Source organism: Cervus elaphus, chromosome X (assembly GCF_910594005.1).
Source record: "Cervus elaphus chromosome X, mCerEla1.1, whole genome shotgun sequence".
Taxonomy (NCBI): Eukaryota; Metazoa; Chordata; class Mammalia; order Artiodactyla; family Cervidae; genus Cervus; species Cervus elaphus.
In genome coordinates, this window is record NC_057848.1 from 112103852 (window position 1) to 112127903 (window position 24052).

Sequence of the window (24052 nt, forward strand, 5' to 3'; positions counted from 1 at the left end):
TAAAGATGACACTACTAACTTTCTGGCAGCAGGCCAGGTCCATGAGTTGTTTTGCTACAGGGAGAATATCTGCACAAAGCCCCAGTAAACCATTTGACAAATAGCACAGATTGGTTAGATTCCCCCAGTTGGGGTATATAGAAACACTGGGAGGTTAGATCCTAAACAACTGAACTAATGCACCACATTACTAGGTTCATTAAAGGGATGCATACTGGAAGAAGTGGTAAAATGCAGGCAAGATTCATAAGCTCACAGCAAAGCATCCCTCTTACTTCACCATCTCAAAATAGCTTTCTCTACATTTCTGAACATGTTAATGGCATAGGATCTCTCTTCTAATTCAGTTTGGAGTCCTCAACAAGAGAGAAGGTAGGGTTAATCACTGTTTCTAAATGACCCTGGGGGTCTAAATGGTGCTACTCTGCACCAGAGACTAGTAAGAAGATCAAGAAAATTAAGTTAAGAATCATTGTACATGGCTCATGTTTGTAAACAAAGAAGGATTACATTTGCCTTGCTAATATTTATTTCTCAAGTGTTTGGAAGGTAGGGGACAGATGTAGTGAGATGGGGGAAGATGCCAAGAGAATTTGCGATTAAAATACTATTGATCAAATGCTTGAGTGAGCATTGGAAAGCCCTGAGGTGGTTCTGGGCTTGAGTCAGACTTTCTCTGCCCAAAGGTTCTGGCTTCCCCTCAGTCCTTCCTTCAAGTTGCCTATATTACATGTCAGGATTCCTAAACCAAGAGGAGAGTCAAAAAACCTAGGGGATTAGCTAGCCTTTGCACTTGCTATTCCCTTTATCAGAAATGCACCTTCTACTTTTCTTCATCAAAGTCCCATTCATCCTCCAAAATCTAATTCAAATGTCAGCTTATTCATTCAAATACACATGCCTAGTATGTGCCAGCTATTTCCTTGGAGATATACTTAAGATATTTGACTGGCCATTCTGTGGCTCTTTCCTCTGTGCTTCCACTGCAATCTTATCATACTTCCATATAAGTACTTACCATCTCTGGGAAGATTCTCTCTTATGCACTTACAGAACTAAGGAACCTTATCTTACCCAATTTTTGTATCTCTGGATGTAATATAATACAGTGCCTTGTCCAAAGTAGATGGTTAATAAATCTCTAGCTATTTTCCCACTCCCTTTCATTTATATTTCCTATTTTCTACCTACTCATCTGACTTGATTCTCAGTCTTTCTGTCCCTATTACTTTACTCAAACTGCTCTGACCATACTTCTTACAGGATTCAATGGATGGACAAGACACACTTCTTCTATCGAACTTGCTAAATTGGTAAAATATAAGCTTAGAACTGCTAGCAGCTATTTTTGCCACCTTATAGGGAGAAACTGCCTGAAGAAAGAGGCTAATACAAAGGGAAGCAGAATTGAGAAAGTCCTGATGACATCATTTTTTTTTTTTTTTTTGGGTAGCACTGGATCTTTGTTACTGGGCATGAGCTTTCTCTCCTTGCAGTGAGTGGGGGGCTACTCTTCGTTGGTGTACATGGGCTTCTTCTCATGGTGGCTTCTCTCGTTGTGAAGCACAGGCTCGAGGCACAGGGCTTTCAGTAGTCGCAGCACATAGCTTGATTGTCTCATGGCATGTGGAATCTTCCTGGACCAGGGATCAAATCTGTGTTCCTTGCATTGGCAGGAGGATTTCTATCCACTGTACCACCAGGGAAGTCCCTTATGACATCATTTGAGCCTCAAGATTCAGCCATGTTTTCAGCCAGCTTTGTCAGAGACTTTGCAGTTAGAAATAAGCCAATAAAATCCTTGTTGTTGATGTTGTTTAGTCACTAAGTCATGTCCGACTCTCGCGACCCCATGGACTGTAGCCCACCAGGTTCCTCCATCCATGGGTTTGCTCAGGCAAGAATACTGGAGTGGGTTGCCATGCTCTTCTTCAAGGAATCTTCCTGACCCAGGGATTGAACCTGCGTCTCTTGCACTGGCAGTTGAATTCTTTACCACTGAGCCACCAGGGAAGCCCCAATAAACCCTATGCCCTCTTAAAAACAAAACAAAACAAATCTTAATCCCGTTTAGGTCAGCTATCTCTCATTTATAACTGAGAAAGTCCTAGCATAGTTAATCATCTCCATATATATATTTCCAGTCCAGATATTTTTCCTGGGCTTCAGATACATATATCCAATTGTTAATAGGTTTTCTCCTCTTGAATTTCCCATAGATACCTGAAACTTAACCTGTCTAAAACCACACATCTTTACACTCTGATAATTTTTGCAGTAAATAGTACAGCACCTTTCTAGAAACCTTGGTGGTTTCCTTGGCTCCTCTTTCCGCCCCCCTCAGTCAAATTCAGTTCGGTTCAGTTGCTCAGTCGTGTCCGACTCTTTGCGACCCCATGAATCGCAGCATGCCAGGCCTCCCTGTCCATCACCAACTCCCGGAGTCTACCCAAACCCATGCCCATCGAGTCGGTGATGCGATCCAGCCATCTCATCCTCTGTCATCCCCTTCTCCTCCTGCCCCTAATCCCTCCCAGCATCAGGGTCTTTTCCAATGAGTCAACTCTTTGCATGAGGTGGCCAAAGTATTGGAGTTTCAGCTTCAGCATCAGTCCTTCCAATGAACACCCAGGACTGATCTCCTTTAGGATGGACTGGTTGTCCATCCTATTCCAGCCACCATTATTTCTTACGGATATCACTGCAGCAGCCTTCTAACTTCCTCGTCTCCCTCGTGCCCTCTCCAGTCCATTTTCTCCCCATTTTATCCAATTTTCCCTTTTTTACATTTTTAAAAACAAATTACAGTAGCACATGCTTATTGCAACAAGCAAACAATACAGAACTATATAAAGAATCACAAACATTTCTCCCTTTCCTATCTAACCCCCTTTTACCTGAGGTAAACATTAATTCAGTTGGTGCCTCTGCTTCCCACATCTGTTTCTATGTAATTATCTATCTATCTATACAACTATAAACATTCTTTATTTTAATTTTTATTCTTGGAATATATGTATATTTATAGCTATAAACATTCTTAGGGTTTAAAAATCTTTCTCTTCTTAATGAAAATGTGATAGCATCATACACATTACTCTGAAAATTCTTGCAGCAAAGGAACATACCTATTCTTTCAGATCAATCTATAAAACTCTAACTCATTCCTTTTAATAGCTGTATAATACTCAATATTATGGCTATGTCACAATTGAGTCATTTAACCATTTCTTTATTCATAGAGTTTAGGGTTATCCCTCTTTTTGCCACTAAAACAGTGCTATAATAAACATCCTTATACATATTTGACCTATGTAGTGGTAATGTTATATGTAGGATAAATTCCCAAAACTGTATCAAAGGTATTCTAATGTTCAATTTCACTAGAGTTGGATTAATATCCAAAGTGAGCATAACAAATTACATTCTGAAATGTGATGCATTACATCAATAGAATGAAGAATAAAAATCATATGATCATTTCAAAGATGCAGAAAAGCATTTGACAAAATTCAACATTCTTTTGTGATTAAAAAAAAATCTCTTCACAAATTAGATATAGAAAGAGTGCATCCTGACATAATAAAGGCCACATGTAACAAGTCCATGGCTAAAATCATATTGAACAGTGAAAAGTTGAAAGCTTTTCCTCTAAGATCAGGAAGAAGATAGGATGCCCATTTTCACCACTTCCATACAACATAGCACTTGAAGTCCTATGGTCAGAGCAATTAGGCAAGACAAAGAAATAAAAGGCATCCAAATTTGAAAGTAAAACTGTATCTGTTTGCAGATGGTATGTTCCTATGTGCAGAAAACCCTAGACTCCACCAGAGAACTATTAGAAATAATAAATGAGTTCAGTAAAGTTACAGGATATGAAGTCAACATACAAAAATCAGTTTTGCTTCTATTCACTAACAAGGAATTATCCAAAACAAGAAATTAAGACAAAGATCTCATTTATAATAGCATCAAAAAGAATGAAATACTTAGGGATAAATTTAACCAAGAAAGTGACATATTTGTACACTGAAAAGTACAAAACACTAATGAAAGAAATTGAAAAACATGCACACAAAAAGGAACCTTATCCGGTGTTCTTGGATTGCTGTTGTTCAGTCGCTCAGTTGTGTCCGACTCTTTGTGACCCCATGGACTGATCTGCTTTCGATCCAGTTTCTACCATTTAGTAGCCTACTAGCCTTGGGAGACTTAAATTACCTTTCCTTAATATTTATTAGCCTTTCGTGCATGCTAAATCGTTTCAGTCATGTCCAACTCTTTGCGACCTGCCAGGTTCCTCTGTCCATGGAATTCTCCAGACAACAATACTGGATCGGGTTGCCATTCCCTTCTCCAGGGGATCTTCCTGATCCAGGGATTGAACCCGTGTCTCCTGCATTGCAGGCATATTACTGTCTGAGCCACCAGGGAAGCATGACCATATTACCCAAAGCCATTTTTAGATTCAATACAATCCCTGTCAAAACTCCAATGATATTTTCCACAGAAATAGAAATAACCATAAAATTCATATGGAACCACAAAAGACCCCAAATAGCCCAAGAAATCTTAAGCAAAACAAAACAAAACAAAACAAAACACACACACACACACAAAGTTGGAGGCATTACATGTGCCAATTTCAAAATACATTATATAGAGTAACCAAAACAGTATGGTCCTGGCAAAAAAGCAGAAATCTAGACCAATGGAATAGAGAGCTCAGAAATAAATCCATGCATTTATACGTTACTGATCTTTGATAACGGAGCCAACAGCACAGAAGAAAGAACAGTCTTTTCAATAAATGGTGCTGGAAAATATTCGATATCCATAGGCAGAAGAATGAAATTAGACCCTTATCGCATAGCAGATACAACAAAACCCCTCAAACTGCATTAAAGACATAAACATAGATGTGGAAGTATAAAACTACTAGAAGAAAATACAGGGGGAAGGCTTCTTGACATTGGTCTGGGCAGTGGTTTTTTGGATATGACCTCAAAACCACAGGCAACGAAAACAAAAAGAGACAAGTGGGATAGAATCGAACTAAAATCTTCTGCACAACAAAGGAAACATCAACAGAGTGAAGAGACAGTCTATAGAATGGGAGAAAATATTTGCAAACAACACATCTGATAAGGGGTTTAATATCCAAAACATGTAAGGAATTCAAACAACTAAACAAGTACATACATACATACTTACATAGATTCTTTACCATCGGAGCCACCAGGAAAGCCCACTTACATAGATAAATACACACCTGATTTAAAAAATGGGCACAGGACCTGAATAGATGGTTTTCTAAAGAAGACATGCAAATAGCTAACTGATATATGAGAAGATACCCAGCATTACTAGTTATCAAGGAAATGTAAGCCAAAAACCACAATGAGATATAACCACACATTATTAGAATGGCTATTATCAAAAGGACAAAAGACGAGTGTTGGTTAGGGTATAAAGAAAATGGAACCCTTGTTCACTGTTGATAGGAACGTAGATCATTACAGCCATTATGCAAAACAGAATGGAGGTTCCTCAAAAATTAAAAATACAAATGCCATAAGACCCAGCAATTCTACTTCTGGTTGTATATACAAAGGAATGAACTTAATATCTTGAAGAGATATCTGCACTTTCACTTTCATTGCAGCATTATTCACAATAACCAAGATAAGGAAACAATGTAAGTATCCATCAACAGATGAAGAAAAAAAAATGTGATAAACCTACACACATATATACACAAGAGGCGGTTGCCAGGACCTAGGGTAGAGGAAATGGTGGTGATGGTGTGTTGATCAAAGAGTACAAACTTTCAGTTAAGCAAGATGAGTAAGTTCTGGAGATCTAATACATAGCATGGTGACTGTAGTTAATAATACTGTATTGTATACTTGAAATTTGCTAAGAGACTAGATCTAAAGTGTTCTCACCACAAAAACAAAAAAAGATAACTGTCAGGTGATGGAAATGTTAATTAGCTTGATTGTGGTAATTATTTCATAATGTATATGTAGGTCAATATATCACATTGTATAACTTCAATATATACAATTTTTATTTGGCAATTGTACTTTAATAAAGCTGGAAAACACCCAATTTATATTCTTTCAACAAATACATGGGTTTCCCCACCTAATTAGCATAAGATGTTATTATATTATAAAAATATTGCTGTTGTATTTGGGCAATGGGTAGAAAAAGAACATATCAGCATATTTTATTTATTTAAAAAATTAATTAATTTAATTTAAAAATTAAACTTTATTTTAAATTAGTAGTACATGTATATGCTTTAAAATGTTCAAGTGATACAGAAGCATGAAAATTAACTTTCTCTCCAGCCCCATCTTAAACACTCAGTTTTCTTCCCCAGAGCAACCAGAGACACAGATTTATCATAGCTTATTTAATCATTTCCTAAATAATAGACATTTAGGTTACTTCCAATCCTCTGCTATTACCAATAGTACAGTAAAAAGAACATCATAGTTGATAAACAATTTTCCACATGTGAGTATATGTAGAACTAAAAGTAGAATTGCTGGATCAGATGCAGTTAGCATATGAATATATTTGCCATATGATTTATTCTTGACATTGATCCTGTGTTTGCCCATTGTCTTTTAGGATAGTTTCTATGTTCCTTAAAGTGAATGCCAAGGCTCTGCACGATTTGGCCCCATTGGGCAGCTCTTTTATTATCACTTCCCTTTTAGAAATTAATGGAAACCATACTAATTTCTTTTGGTTCTTCGAATACGCCAAGCTCCCCTTTACTCTAAGCCTTCCAACATGTATGTTCTCTCTGCCTGGTTTACCCTTCCCTCAAATCTTCACTAGGCAAACTCTTTAACATCAGTCAGGTTATAGCTCACATTATATACAGTCAGATGATACCCCCATTAAGAAACCTTCCCAGATCTTCCAGGTCTAGATCAGGTAGTGATGTGTCCCATAGCACTCTGTGCTTGTCCTATAATACCACTTACCATACTACTAAAAAAAACATCTCCCAGTGAGTTTGATGATGCTAGGGTCTTAGCTTGTTCACCACTAGGTCCCTAGTGTTCCAAACAGTGACCAATAAACATTTTATTCAATAACTACTTGGTACTTAATAAACATTAATTGAATGAATGAATGAACAAAAAGGAGTTTAGAATTTAGTAGTTCCTCACTTGTGAGACAGAAGAGGCCCTGAAGGTCAAGAAGCAGAATCTAGAGTAAGGTGAGGTTGCATTAAGTAATACACTACAGAGCCAACAGGAATCTTCTGCCTGTATGTCTGCATCTACTTATGATATTTTGAGGAGTCTTATACAAAAGGGAGCTGACAGTTCACCACTTAACCAACATATTAACCTTCTTAGCCTTCACTTTTTGAAAACTAATGTATGTTACTAATCCTTACTGAACCTCTTCATGGACACTAATGAAAAGGCTCATTTGACCATCCAAACTGAAACCCTGAGTATTTAATCACTGAGACGTCATCTAATTGTCTAAAATTATCCTAGCTATTATCATTATATTATAGAAATCAGGAATAGTTAGGGGCAAATTATAACAATTAGACCATCTATTTTAGTACTTCAACATTTTTTTCTTACCCTAAAATACTCTGAGGGATATGATATAATCTCATCAGTAATAGTACTACCTCACTGTAGTTTTCTTAATGGGGTGCAAAGTGGTCAGAATTTTCAGGAGTGTGTCTGCCTTGAACAGACTACTTAGATAATATTGAATCTCTTAAACCTGAGTTGAGAATCACTGATTCTAGTCTAAACTTTAGAAAAAGCTAATATCTGAGAAGTGAAATTAAGACTTAAAGTTCATTTCTAGCATAACTATTAGTGGCACAGCTGAGACTAAAATCCTGGCCTCCTGGCTTAGGGTTCATCATTTTCCCTAATACTGAGAAAAAAATAACTAGAAGGAATTTAACAGAGTGAGGCAGACCAGAAATACCTTTTGAGAACCCCAGGTCATCTGGGCCCGTGACTTCATTTAGGCAAGTAAGATATTCCTCAAAGATACCTTACTTTTACAGAATTTTTCAAGTGGGAGGTGGATGTGTTCACAGTTTAACTTATATGATGCTATATTGCTTATGTTTTTTATAATAAGTATTATTTTTGTAATTAAAAAATCTCATAAATATTTTAAAGCAGCCTAATATTTAACTGGGAATTCCCTGGTGGCTCAGATGGTAAAGAACCTGCCTATAGTGCAGGAGACCTGGGTTCGGTCCTTGGGTTGGGAAGATCCCCTGGAGAAGGAAATGTCTATCCACTCCAGTATTCTTGCCTGGAGAATTCCATGGATGGAGGAGCATGGCAGGCTATAGTCCATGGGATCACAAAGAGTCAGATAGGACTGAGTGACTAATACTTTCTTTCACTTAATATTTAACTAACCTCTATACCCAGTTCACTTTAGGACTTCAGTACTAAGGACAGGAGTTTGGTAGCTGTACCAATTTCATCCCAGGTGGCACTAGTGGTAAAGAACACTGCTGCCAATGCAAGAGACTTAAGAGACTCTTAATCCTGGGTCAGGAAGATCCCCTGAAGGAGGGCATGATAACCCACTCCAGTATTCTTGCCTGGAGAATCCCACGGACAGAGGAGCCTAGTGGGTAATAGTCCATAGGATCCCATAGAGTTGGACACAACTGAAGCGACTTAGCCCACACACACCAACTTCAGAGCCTGGTACATCTTATAAGTAGTTGGTACTCTAAAAATGACTGTTAACTCAGTGTCAGTTTAAAAGCTTGTTGAGACAATTTATTGCAAGGCTAGTTCCATGAATGAAAATATAGCTTTAAAGTGCTATTTTGGAGTGTGACCAAGTTAAGATGTTTTATCTTACCTAATATCTTATTTGATAGTAATATAAAGCTACTTTCCAGACTATTGTGCTGTGGGGATTTAAGCTGTTGGCTTTCATGATCAGTAGGCAACCTTAGGGACTGTACATCTGAAATGAACAATCCTGTTCAAGTCTACACTCATGGTAAACTCTGAAAACCTTTAATTTTGTCTTGTAAAAAAGTCACTGAGACTCTATCAGATCTCAAAACAATTTTCATCTCTCTCATTTGATAATAGCACAGTGATAACTCACTAAAAGACAGTAAATACAAGAGCAACAGCATAATGAGTGAAGTCACTCAGTCATGTCTAACCCTTTGTGACCCCATGGACTATAGCCTGTCAGACTCCTCCGTCCATGGGATTTTCCAGGCAAGAATACTGGAGTGGTTTGCCATTTCCTTCTCCAGGGGATCTTCCTGACCCAGGGATCAAACCCAGGTTTCCCATGTTGCAGGCATACTCTTTACCATCTGAGCCACAAGGGAATCCCTATAAAAACTGGAGTGAGTTGCCATGCCCTCCTCCAGAGAATCTTACCAACCCAGGGATCGAAAGCCGGTCTCCCACAGTGTGGGTGGATTCTTTCTCATTTGAACCACCAGGGAAACCCCCAAATAAGCACTTAATCAGCAAGTAGTGAAAGTGAAAGTTGCTCAGTCATGATCGACTCTTTTGTGACCCAGGCCAGAATACTGTAGTGGGTAGCCTTTCCCTTCTCCAGGGATCTTCCCAACTAAGGGATCGAACCCAGGTCTCCCACATTGCGGGTGGATTCTTTACCAGCTGAGCCACAAGGGAAGCCCAAGAATAGTAGAGTGGGTAGGCTATCCCTTCTCCAGCAGATCTTCCTGACGCAAGAATCCAAGCAGGGTCTCCTGCATTGCAGGTGGATTTTTTACCAAGTGAGATACTAGGGAAGTCCAGTACTTCCTGAGAGTGCTTCTTAATTCTAGCTAACACTTGTATAGGCAGAAGATATTCCTTTGAGATGATAGACTTTCATGTTGACCTGTAACAACTTAATGTCTTATTGCAATATTATTTTTAAGAAACAGGACAAAAGATATATTTCAACCTCATTTTCCCCCCTTTACTCCTTTATAACAACAACAACAACAAAAAAAACTAACCTTTTTCAGTCTATCCAAAGGTAAAGAAAGCTATGAAGAAGAGATACTTAAAAAAAGAGGCACATGTACACAACCAGCCAGCTGTGATATGGAAGTGTACAGATGTGATCATTTCAAGTGATGAGGTAGGCCATAGCTTGAGGATTGGAGTCTTCTTCCTATGGGCTTGGATAGTACAAAAGGAACAATCTGGCTGAAAGAGAGAACCTCTGTAGAAATTAGAATGGCTATTCATAAATTAATGATCATGAGTGCCTAAAATGCCTCAGACACCATGCTACTATATTCATTTCCTAGAGAGAATTTAGTAACAGTTGTTAAATTCTGAAGCATTTTGGCATACATTAACACTTTTGATTGTTACAATGACTGCATGAGGTAAGCAAGCCTAATTACTCCCATTTTATAGCTAGGGAAACTGAGGCCCAGAGGGAGGTCACTCCTCTAAGATCTCATGGCTAATAATGCAGCACTAAATTAGGATCAGGATCCAGAAATTATGATTCAATCTAATACCTTTTCTATTATACAATGATGCACTTTTATTCTTATTCTCTTAGAAACATGGAGGGATGGCAGGTGTAGAGAAACATTAATATTGTGATTGATTTCTGAAAATGCTCCTTCAGAAGGAGAACAGTTGGTTTCACAGTAACATTTATAAAACATGGACACTACCTTTGTTGGAATTCTGGATTCATGTTATCCAATTCTAAGATCTCATGACCCTCTGAATATATTACACACTTTATTCTAACTAGAAAATTAAGTTCTCCAGATTTCTGGAGTACCCTGAAAGAGATGATCAAGCAAGCAGACTAGACCTATTATTACTTCAGAAATATATCAAAAAGACAAATTTCAGCAAGAAATCCTGACACAAATTTTTTGAATTGTCATTACAACACCTTCAATGAAGATACTGTATTTTTCTTGCAGAACAGTGATGACTGAAAGGCCTCATATAATTACCAAAAATGAAATTAAAACCGATATCAATATCATACTGTCTTGATGACTGTAGCTTTGTAGTATAGCCTGAAGTCAGGAAGGTTGATTCTACAGTTCCATTCCTCTTTCTCAAGATTGCTTTGGCTTTCTGAGCTTTTTTGTGTTTCCATACAAACTGTGAAAATATTTGTTCTAGTTCTGTGAAAAATACCATTGGTAGCTTGATAGGGATTGCATTCACACTACAGATTCTTTGGGTAGTATACTCATTTTCAGTATATTAATTCTTCCAATCCACAAACATGGTATATTTCTCCATCTATTTGTGTCATCTTTGATTTCTTTCATCAGTGTTTTATAGTTTTTTATATATAGGTCTTTTGTTCCTTCATGTCAATTTATTCCTAAGTATTTTATTCTTTTCATTGCAATGATGAATACGATTGTTTCCTTAATTTCTCTGTCTGTTTTCTCATTGTTAGTGTATAGGAATGCACGGGATTTCTGTGTATTAATTTATATCCTGCAACTTTACTATATTCACTGCTCAGCTCTAGTAATTTTCTGGTGGTGTCTTTAGGGTTTTCTACATAGAGGATCATGTCATCTGCAAACAGTGAGAGTTTTACTACTTCTTTTCCAAATTGGATTCTGTTTATTTCTTTTTCATCTCTGATTGCTGTGGCTAGGACTTCCAAAACTATGTTGAATAGTAGTGGTGAGAGTGGGCACCCGTGTCTTGTTCCTAATTTTAGACTACACTACAAAATCTACAGTCATCAAAACAGTATGGTACTGGCACAAAGTGAAATATAGATCAATGGAACAAATAGAAGAGATAAATCCATGCACCTATGGGCACCTTATCTTTGACAAAGGAGGCAAAAAAAAAACAACAGAGAAAAGACAATAGCTTTAACAAGCGGTGCTGGGAAAACTGGTCAACCACTTGTAAAAAAATGAAACTAGAAAATTCTCTAACACCATACACAAAAATAAACTCAAAATGGATTAAAGGTTTAAATGTAAGATCAGAAACTATAAAACTCTTAGAGGAAAACATAGGCAGAACACTCTCTGACATAAATCACAGCAATATCCTCTATGACCCACCTCCCAGAGTAATGGAAATAAAAACAAAGATAAACAAATGGGACCTAATTAAACTTAAAAGCTTTTGCACAATGAAAGAAACTATAAGCAAGGTGAAAAGGCAGCCTTCAGAATGGGAGAAAATAACAGCAAACGAAGCAACAGACAAAGGATTAATCTAAAAAATATACAAGCATCTCATGCAGCTCAATACCAGAAAAATAAACAACCCAATCAAAAAGTGGGCCAAAGAACTAAACAGACATTTCTCCAAAGAAGACACACAGATGGCTAACAAATACATGAAAAGATGTTCAACATCACTCATTATCAGAGAAATGCAAATCAAAACCACAATGAGGTACCATCTCACACCAGTTAGCATAGCTGCCATCAAAAAGTCTACAAACAATAAATGCTGGAGAGGGTGTGGACAAAAGGGAACAATCTTATGCTGCTGGTGGGAATGCAAACTAGTAAAGCCACTATGGAGACCAATGTGGAGATTCCTTAAAAAACTGGAAATAGAACTGCCATACAACCAAGCAATCCCAGTGCTGGACATACACACTGAGGAAACCAGAATTGAAAGAGACACGTGTACCCCAATGTTCACTGCAGCACTGTTTACAATAGCTAGGACATGAACGCAACCTAGATGTCTATCAGCAGATGAATGGATAAGGAAGTTGTGGTACATATACACAATGGAATATTACTCAGCTATAAAAAAGAATGCACTAGAGTCAGTTCTAATGAGGTGGATGAAACTGGATCCTATTACACAGAGTGAAGTAAGTCAGAAAGAAAAACACCAATACAGTATATTAATGCATATATATGGAATTTAGAAAGACAGTAACAACAACCCTATATGCAAGACAGCAAAAGATACACAGATGTAAAGAACAGACTGTTGGACTCTCTGGGAGAAGGCGAGGGTGGGATGATTTGAGGGGATAGCATTGAAACATGTTTATTACCATATGTTAAATAGATGACCAGTGCAAGTTTTATGCATGAAGCAGGACACTCGAAGCTGGTATTCTGGGACAACCCTGAGGGATGGGGTGGGGAGAGAGGTGGGAGTGGGTTCAAGATGGGGGGACACGTGTACACCTGTGGCTAATTCATGTCGATGTATGGCAAAAACCACCACAATATTGCAATTAGCCTCCAATTAAAATAAATTAATTAAAAAAACCCGATGTCAAATAGTTTTGGCCAGCTCAAAATAGGAGTTGGAGTAAAAAAGTTTATGGTGAAGATGTAGTTAAAAAAAAAGACTTCACTCATTTTCTCAGTCATAAAGTGCCAAGATTTATGCTGGAGGAGACCTAACCCTGTATTTGGGACTCTGGCTTCCTATTCAATGCATTCATTTATAGAGCAATCCAAAGGAAGAAAATGAGATGAATCTAATCTTTTCTTGAATGGTGGGTCAGAAAGATTGGATGTAACCTCTGATATGTTTTTAATGCAAGACAGACTATGTGTTATGGTTACCAAAGGCGAAAGATGGAGGGGAGGGATAAATTAGGAATTTGGGAGTAACACATACACAGTACTACATATAAAATAGATAAGCAACAAGGACTTACTGTATAGCACAGGGAACTATACTGAATATTTTGTAATAACCTATATGGAAAAAGAATCTGGAAAAGATGTGTAAATATATATATCTGTGTGTTATATATTCTATGTATATTATAACTGAATTCCTTTGCTGTATACCTGAAACTAACACACTATAAATCAACTACGATTCAATAAAAATAAATTGAAAAAAGATAGACTATGTTTATGTTATGCTCCTAAGCAACTAGTTTAGTTGTCTGGTGAAAAAAGGAAAACAGTATGCTTTATTTTGGTGAACCTATGCAGGCTTCTATGTCCCTTGCTTTTCTTAAGTGTGAACAAACAATTTGTTAACACTTACTTTCTCCCATAGGGATTAGTGAAGATCATCAAGCTTAATCCCATAAATTCCTAGACAGAAAAAATCTAGACTCCTTCCAACCCTTGCCCATTTGTGTATTTGGTCATTCATTTAACAAATGTTTGCAAGCCTTCTACATACTGTGTAAGGTAAAACCCCAGGACTCACCGTCACCACCCTACTTTGCTTCATTTTTACCTGTTGCCAATAAATGTATCTGCTCCCTCTTTAAAATATAAGTTTCTATGAGGGTATACTCATCTTTATACTTCGGATAGGGCCTAGAAGTCTTGTTGAATGACAATAAAATAAAGTTGAGAAGTGAAATTAAAGGATAGTAACAGATCAAAAAATTAAAAAATTATACAAGGGATTAGAATTGAATTTCCTGCTCTCTTTTTAAACTTGTCTCTATTTTTGACCTCTGAAAAATGTTTTCTTCCTGAAATCCCTATTACACTCTTAAGTGTTCAAGGAAAATGACTTTCTTTTGATACATGTCATGCAAACCTGAGCTGCATAGCTAAATTTTTATTATAATATATCAAGTAACTCATGAATTTAGAAACAACACCTAATGGGCTTTTTTTTTTTTTTTCGCCTTAACTCACACCTGCTCCAATTTATCTATCCCATCTGACCTCTTACTGTGTTCACAAGGTTATACACTGACTCACATTTTCAATGAGAAGTGCTTTATTTTTATGAAACAGAGTCAGCTCGTTGTCTCGAGACACTTTATCTTGATATACAATGGAGACTTGTATATCCAGCTACCTCTTTAACATATATACTTGGTGTCTAATAGACATTTCAAACTTAGCACGCCTAACTGACTTCTTAATTCCTTCCTTACACCCCTTTACCCTCCTATTCTTCTGTTTTCCCCATCTCAGAAATGGCAACTCTATTAGTCTGCTTCCATAGGTTCAAAACTGTGGGGTCATCTTTGGCTCTTATCTTTCGTACAACTTTCCTAGTGAACCTCCAGTCCTGTCAGCTATTCCATCAAAGATTTGTCTACAATCTGACTACTCCTCCCCACCTGCACTGACTGCCTCCATCTTTGTCTAAACCATTGTCATTTCACCTGGATTATTGTTACATTCCCCTACATGACTTCCTGCTTCAGTCCTTTCTGCAGCAGCAAGAGGGATTCTGTAACAACATAAGTCAGATCCTGTTACTCCTCTGCTCAAAATACCTCAATGGTTCCCCATCTGGTGCAGGCATAGAGGTCAGAGTCCTTACCTTGGCCCATAACAAGGCTCTAGATTTGACTTCACCCCCTGACCTCATCTTCCCTCTTGCTCTTTCTTGCTCACTCTATTCCCAGCCACACTGATCTTTCTGGAACATTTCAAGCATTCTTATCCTGTAGAGCATTTGTATGTACTGCTTATCTTCTCCACTCAAAATCCAGATATTCACATGGCTAACACTTTCATTTCATTCAGTTCTCTTCTCAAATGTTTCCTTATAAGAGGAGCTTGCCTGATCCCCTTACAAAACAATTCATCACACTCTCTCCTTCTTGCCCTGCTATATTTTTCTCTAAAACACTTATCACCACCAATTCTGTTCCTTATCAGTCTCGAGACACTGGAAGGTAAGCTTTCTGAGGGCAACAAGAAATATTTATAGAGAGTCTATTATGTCCTATACCAGACAATGAGGATGTAAAATTAAATAAATACCAATATCCTTATGGCATCTTCATAGTAGTATTATAGAAACTGCTGTATTTTCTCAGTAAATATTTGATGAATGTTTTGAATAAATATAACATATACTGAGCAGAATAATAGGAATGGAGATTTGGATTGGCTTGTCACATTTTAACTCACTGGGACACACACCACATCTAAATAAATGGTTCTATAGCGTGCCAGGTGCAAGGTTGGAAAACTAATCAAATCCCAGAACCCCCAAGCATTTTATACTCCTAACTCTAAGGAGCTATTGTATTCCTTCCAGCTATACTATTTGGGGGACTGGAATGCAAAAGAAGGAAATCAAAAGATACCTGGAGTAACAGGCAACTTTGGCCTTGGAGTACAAAATGAAGCAGGGAAAAGGCTAAGAGAGTTTTGCCAAGAGAACACACTGGTCATAGCAAACACCCTCTTCCAACAACACAAGAGAAGACTCTACACATGGACATCACCAGATGCTCAATAGCAAAATCAGATTGATTATATTCTTTACAGTGAAAGATGGAGAAGCTTTATACAGTCAGCAAAAACAAGACCTGGAGCTGACTGTGGCTCAGATCATGAGCTCCTTATTGAAATATTCAGACTTAAATTTAAGAAAGTAGGGAAAACCACTAGACCATTCAGGTATGACCTAAATCAAATTCCTAACGATTATACAGTGGGAGTGAGAAATAGATTTAAACGATTAGATCTGATAGAGACAGTGCCTGAAGAACTATGAACAGAGGTTTGTGACACTGTACAGGAGGCAGTGATCAAGAGCATTACCAAGAAAAAGACATGGAAAAGGGCAAAATGATTGTCTGAGGAGGCCTTACAAATAGCTGAGAAAAGAAGAGAAGTGAAAGGCAAAGGAGAAAAGGAAAGATATACCATTTGAATGCAGATTTCTAAAGAATAGCAAGGAGAGATAAGAAAGCCTCCCTCAGTGATCAGTGCAAAGAAACAGAGGAAAACAATAGAATGTGAAAGACTAGAAATCTCTTCAAGAAAATTAGAGATACCAAGGGAACATTTCATACAAAGATGAGCACAATAAAGGAGAGAAATGGTATGGCCCTAACAGAGGCAGAAGATATTAAGAAGAGGTGACAAGAATACACAGAAGAACTGTACAAAGATCTTCATGACCCAGATAACCACAACGGTATGATCACTCACCTAGAGCCAGACATCCTGGAATGTGAAGTCAAGTGGGCCTTAGGAAGCATCACTACGAACCAAGTTAGTGGAGGTAATGGAACTCCAGTTGAGCTATTTCAAATCTTAAAGGTGATGCTGTGAAAGTGCTACATTCAATATGCCAGCAAATTTGGAAAACTCAGCTGTCGCCACAGCACTGGAAAAAGTCAGTTTTCATTCCAATCCCAAAGAAAGGCAATGCCAAAGAATGTTCAAACTACCACACATTTGCATTCATCTCACATGCTAGTAAAGTAATACTCAACCAAGCCAGGCTTCAACAGTACGTGAACTATGAACTTCCAGATGTTCAAGCTGGATTTAGAAAAAGCAGAGGAACCAGAGATCAAATTTCCAACATCTGTTAAATCATCAAAAAAGCAAGAGCATACCAGAAAAACATCTACTTCTTCTTTATTGATTACACCAAGGCTTTGACTGTGTAGATCACAACAAATTGTGGAAAATTCTTCAAGAGATGGGAATAGCAGACCAATTTACCTGCCTCGTGAGAAATCTGTATGCAGGTTAAGAAGTAACATTTTGAACTGGACATGGAACAACAGACTGGTTCCAAATTGGGAAAGGAGTACGTCAAGGCTGTATAATATCACCCTGCTTATTTAACTTATATGCAGAGTACATCATGTGAAATGCCAGGCTGGATGAAGAACAAGCTGGAATCTAGATTGCCGGGAGAAATATCAATAAGCTCAGATATGCAGATGACACCACCCTTATGGCAGAAAGTGAAGAAGAACTAAAGAGCCTCTTGATGAAAGTGGATGAGGAGAGTTAAAAATCTGGCTTAAAACTCAACATTCAAAAAACTAAGATCATGGCATCCGGTTCCATCACTTCATGGCAAATAGATGGGGAAACAATGGAAACAGTGAGAGACTTTATTTTTTTGGGGGCTCCAAAATCACTGCAGATGGTGTCTGCAGCCATGAAATTAAAAGACTTGCCCCTTGGAAGAAACGCTATGACAAACCTAGACAGCATATTAGAAAGCAGAGACATTTCTTTGCCAACAAAGGTCCATCTAGTTAAAGCTATGGTTTTTCCAGTAGTCATGTATGGATGTGAGAGTTCGACTATAAAGAAAGCTGAACACCAAAGAATTGATGTTTTTGAACTGTGGTGTTGAAAAAGACTCTTGAGAGTCACTTGGACTGCAAGGAGATCAAACCAGTCAATCTTGAGGGAAATCGGTCCTGAATTTTAACTGGAAAGACTGATGCTGAAGCTGAAACTGCAATCCTTTGGCCACCTGATGAGAAGAACTGAGTCCTTGGAAAAGACCCTGATGCTGGGAAAGACTGAAGGCAGGAGGAGAGGATGACAGAGGATGAAATGGTTTGATGGCATCATGGACTCAATGGACTTGAGTTTGAGCAAGCTCCGGGAGTTGGTGATGGACAGCAGCCTGATATGCTGCAGTCCATGGCGTCGCAAAGAGTCAGACACGACTGAGCAACTGAACTGAACTGAGGTACAACTGAATACAATTTAGAAGTGAACTGAATCTGTTTAAAGAAAATATCTGCTCGTGTTGATGTGTGGTAGAGGCCAATAAAATATTGTAGAGCACTTGTCCTCCAATAATTGTATTTTGTTCTTTACTTCTCAATATTATACTAATATAACCTTTGAAGATTAAAAATATAATATATATCAGAAATTGCACAAGAAGTTTGATGTAGGCACAAAGTGAGTAGCATGTAGTGACTGATGAGAGTATGAGATCAGGAGGAAATTAGACAAGAAGTGCTAAAAATTAATAACAGAGACTTTGTCCTTCAACAGATGGAAAAACTATTTTGTTTCAAAACATAATAAAGACTTTAAAGAAGATCAGTAGCAGAGATGCTGGTGCCCAGATCCAGATAAAGTGGTTTGGGAGAGAGGAGGAAGTTGCCTTCTTTACGAGAAAACTTGGAAAGTCAGATGTAGAGGTAAAGTTTAAAAGCCACTGGACTTTAAAAGCCTCTGTGGAGAGGAAGGGAAGACCATGCCCACTACAGAAAGTGATATTGTTCTTACCACCTCTCTTCTCTCTTCTGTAGCAATCAGGGAATATGAAAGATTTGGTGGTACTGGGAGTGGTTCAGAGGAAGAGTTGAAGGTGGAAAAATCTACATAGATCACAGAATAAGAGCGACTTATACTTTCCAAAGACTTCCAGGAAACTGGCGAAAAACAGATGTCAATAATGGGTGCCTATTACTTCATGGACCACATTTCCTAGGCTCAAACTTGGTCATTAATTATATACTAAATATCTGCTCTAGAGAACGGTCCCACTGGTTCAGTTCTCAGTTGAAGGGCTCAAAGCTGTTGCCACCTCCATTGACTAGAAACACCTGTGTGTGTGTGTTTGAGAATGTGTGTGTGTGTGTGTGTGTGTGTATTCTGTTGCTCAGTTGTTTCTGACTCTTCATGTCCCTTTGGACTATAGCCCACCAGGCTCCTCTGTCCACGGGGTTTCTCAGGCAAGAATGCTGGAGTGGGTTGCCATTACTCCTCCAGGGGATCTTTCCAACCCTGCATTTAAATCTGCGTCTCCTGCATTGTAGGGGGATTCTTTACCCCTGAGCCTTCAGTGGTGCTGAAGAAACACCTTACTTACCTTATTTCTGACTCTTGTCTTTATTACAGGTTGTTGTTCTGAGCTCTTTTTCAGACTTCATCCAGCTTTACCTCTTCTTATCCCAATTGACAAACTCTTGGCCCCATTGCATCAATTGCTCATGCCATCTAGAACTGCTTCCATGATTGTACCCTTTTTACACTGACAAACGTCAGCTTTAAAAAAATCTCATTTTCACTTTCATAAAGTCATATTGCTTTGTAACCCCCTAGAACATATATCTTTGGAAGATTCATTCAGACATGTGCTGTCTTTGAATCTAGATGGCTTTACAATAGCCCTGAGCTATGCATTCTACAAACTCATATGCCAAAGAGGTAGCATTCTATCAATTGACAGAAAGATGTAAAAATAGATCAATTCAAAGACCCTGTCCAGGAACTAGCTCAACATTTTGTTATGCCCCACAAAACGCATTGCTAGTTAACTTGAAGCTGTTTCACCTTCAATATGGATGGTTTTCATGCCAAATCATAACTTAGCTATTGGGGCAATCAACATCATTGACTTATATTGCAAACACCAACAACTTGCTAGGTATTAGGCTGGATTTTGGAACTTTACAAAGAGAAATGAATTTCTGTAGTCGAGGAACTTACAGATGAATTCTAGAGGCCTGGTGGTGGTGGTTTAGTCGCTAAGTCGTGTCTGACTCTTATGACCCCATGAACTGTAGCCTTCCAGGCTCATCTGTCCATGGGATTCTCTAGGCAAGAATACTGGAGTTGGTTGCCATTTCCTTCTCCAGGGGGATCTTCCTGACCCAGGGATTGAACCTGGGTCTCCTGCATTGCAGGCAGATTCTTTACTGACTGTGCTATGAGGGAAGCCCCAGAGGCATGGTAGCTGATACCAATGAAGACATAATTATCACTGGATTTAACATATCATGTAAGTGCTACCATGGCACAATACTCTGTCAATTTCAAGAATAGGACTGAATCCTCTTGATGGTCTTAGTAAATATAGGATGTCCCTAGGAGAGATGAGGTCTTTATGGAGGGTGATCTTGAGGGTTACAAATGCCATCATGGTTCTCAGATACACTGTGAAAGGACTAAAGGTATCTGGGGTTGGAGGAGGGAGGATCTTTGTATAGGCACCTAAGAGCAGATTAGGTAGGTTAGGCAGTTTAGGCTGGAAAAATCTTCTGCAGCCTTGAGTCTATGGATAATATATGAGATGGTGATGCACACTTGAAAATGTAGTTTTTAGAATGGTATAGTTTGATATGTGATAAAGGATCACCCAAGCAGACTTACCATCTGCTCCTTCACTGCTTTTGCTTCTTTTATTGCGGCGAACACGCCTACTTTCCTCTTCAGAGTATGACTTTTCTTTAGGGATGAAGAAATTCACAAGGGCCATCTGAAAAATAACGAGTAGATAAGTTAAAGGTTGACCCAGTCAACTATTTTTGTTGTGGTTGAGTTACTAAGTCATATCCAACTCTTTTGCGATCCATGGACTGCAGCCCACCAGGCTCCTCTGTCCATGGAACTTTCCTGGCAAGAATACTGGAATGGGTTGCCATTTCCTTCTCCAGGGGATCTTCCCGAACCAGGAAGATCCAATCCATGTCTCCTGCATTGGCAGGTAAATACGTTACCACTGAGCCACCAGGGAAGCCCCAGTCAACAATAGCCAACAGAAAAAAACTGGCTTTCTGTAGACAGTCTTGCCTTTACTTTAAATTCAGAGTGTCTAAGATGAATAGATAAAGGTGTGGTACATATATATATATATATATATGTATATACATATATAGATATGGAATGGAATATACAATGGAGTATTAGTCATAAAAAAGAATGAAACATTGCCATTTGCAGAAACAAGGATGGACCTAGAGATTATCATATTAAGTGAAGTAAGACAAAGACAAAATCATATGATATGCTAATATGTGGAATCTTAAAAACAGATACAAATGAGCTTATTTACAAAGCAGAACTAGAACCACAGATATAGAAAACAAACTTATGGTTAAGAAAGGGGAAAGAGGGGGAGGGATAAATTAGGAGTTTAGGATTAACGTATACTCACTACTATATATAGAATAGATAACAAGGACCTACTATATAGCACAACGAACTATAAATATTTTGTAATAACCTGTAAGTGAAAAACCTTGAACTATATATATATATTTTCATCTGAACAACTGTGCTGTACATCTGAAACTAACACAACATTGTAAATCAACTATACTTCAATAAAAAAAAAATTCAGTGTCTAAAGTCTAAGCTCACCCTCCCTTCTGCTGTACAAATTCTTTCATTTTTGATACCATTATTATTTTAATAATGTAGGCACGAAATTTTGGTTAATATCTTCTGCCCCTCTGTCATCTGCCCCAAATATCCAATGGGTCAATCCTACTAGTCAGTATAGTTCTAGGGTTCAGAGATCCCGGTCATAGATTCCTAATTTCCCTCACATGCTACTGATGTCTTCCCAGAAGTAGACTTCAGCTTGTTACTCCTTCTTGGATTGCATTATTATATACCCATTACTTTTCCACATTCCTATCTATGCTGAACATTTGGTTTGTTCCCAGAATGCTGTGCATCCAATTATGATTAGATGGTATCGTTTATGTTAACACTATTTTGGGAGTTAGTAATAACAAAGTGCACAATTATTTTCTCCCTTTCTTACTAAAACAGAACTCCTATAGAACTTGTGGTCTATAAGATTCATTTCAGTACTTGATCCTCTACCGTCTTATGATGATCTCTTATAATAATACAATGTATTTCATATGTGAATGGGCCTGGTATCACTAATGATAATCACAGCTTAAATATATACTTGACTGAATTAAATCATAATTTTTCAGCATGAGTGCTTATTTGTGGCGAAAGAAAATGTGCTTGAAGAAAACAGTGGACCAAGTATTAGAAAATAGGATTGAAAGTGATTCCAAACCCAACTCTACCACTTAGAGCTGTGTAAATTTGGGCAAGGTCCTTAAGTTTTAATTACCTCATTTATAAATAGGGGCAATAGTTGTACTTTGTCCATTAAGTAGTTATTGTGTTAGCAAGTACACAGCATGTAATATGCATTTAATAAATGAGAGATATTATTTTAATTGAAATTAATATTAAAATAGACTTGTTAGATAGTTTAGAGGCTAAAAGGAAGAAATGAATCTATATTTTCATCCTAGTGTTGGTTGAAAAAATAAACAATTCCAGAATATCATGTCTGCTGCATCTTTGATTATTTGGAAAAAAGATGTGTAGAACTCAAGAAAGCCTTAACATTCTATACAAACTTTCTTCAAAAACATGTAATTTACTGTTTACATAGAAAAACTACAGCCAATAGCCTTAATATACAAGATTAGTGTTTTGCAGAATATATACATGTATTAAATACACAATTGGTAAATGAATGTACAGGCAATCTGCAACTTGCCTTAGGGTTTATTTAAAAATATTTAGGTTGAATCATATGAAATTGCCATTTTTGTATGTCAAAAATGGTTAAAGATCAGCAATTTCACATAGTTCAACTGAGCAGTGTTTTTGTCGCTTCTTTCTTGATGTTCAGTCACTAAGTTGTGTCCAACTCTTTGCAACCCCATGAACTGCAGCACGCCAGGCTTCCCTGTGCTTCACTGTCTCCTGGAGTTTGCTCAAACTCACGTCCATTGAGTCAGTGATGCCATCCAATCATCTCGTCCTCTATTGCCCCCTTCTCACTTGTCTGGAATGTAAAATGCACTTTCTCGTAGAATCAACATAATAAAGTCTAGCTAGGTTTCCAGATAAAGCCGATATAAAGTTACTTAACCCACAACATAAATCAGTTCAGTTCAGTTCAGTTCAGTAGCTCAGCTGTGTCCGACTCTTTGCGACCCCATGGACTGCAGAACGCCATGCTTCCTTGTCCATCACCAATTCCCCAGAGTTTACTCAAACTCATGTCCATTGAGCCGGTGATGCCAACATAACTAATTTATCACAATAATAATGATACAATCCCAAACTGTTATTTACATTAAAATCTCAATTATTTTAGTGTAGAACAAGTAATTATAGATAGAAGAGTGTTCTTAATAACTTTGAGTGCTGAAACTCCAACTATTTTGACCAGAAATTAGGCTACAATATGATTTAACTCAGTGTTTACTGAAAATGTAGAAAACTATTTGCCTGTACATTAAATGGCACCAGCCCACTATGGTTTTGAGTGTTTTTTTTTTTAAACTTACAATTACATTACAGAATGATACATGCTTTGTTAAGTAAAGAGAAGCATTAAGTTCTCTGGGAGCAAGAGGAAAAGTATATAATACAGACTGGGAGTGCACAAGGCTTCTTGCAGGAGGTGCTACTTCTATGAATCCTGTAGGATATTGAGAATTTAGTGAGGAATGGGAAAATGAAAAGGAATTCCCGGCAAAAGAACCATTGTGCTTCAAGGTTCAGAGGAAAGAGAGAAAAGCTATTTTTGGAAATAAAAGTAGC

The 24052-nt window shown here is 37.8% G+C and overlaps 1 protein-coding gene across 4 annotated transcripts in view; it reads right to left on the reverse strand.

Moving 5' to 3' along the window:
- EDA (ectodysplasin A) overlaps positions 1-24052 on the reverse strand; it is a 361762-nt gene that overhangs the window by 87996 nt on the left and 249714 nt on the right. For all 4 annotated transcript variants that reach the window (XM_043896912.1, XM_043896911.1, XM_043896910.1 and 1 more), the window contains exon 2: positions 20834-20939. In XM_043896912.1, coding sequence (XP_043752847.1) covers positions 20834-20939 — 106 coding nt within the window. The remainder of the gene's footprint in view (positions 1-20833; positions 20940-24052) is intronic.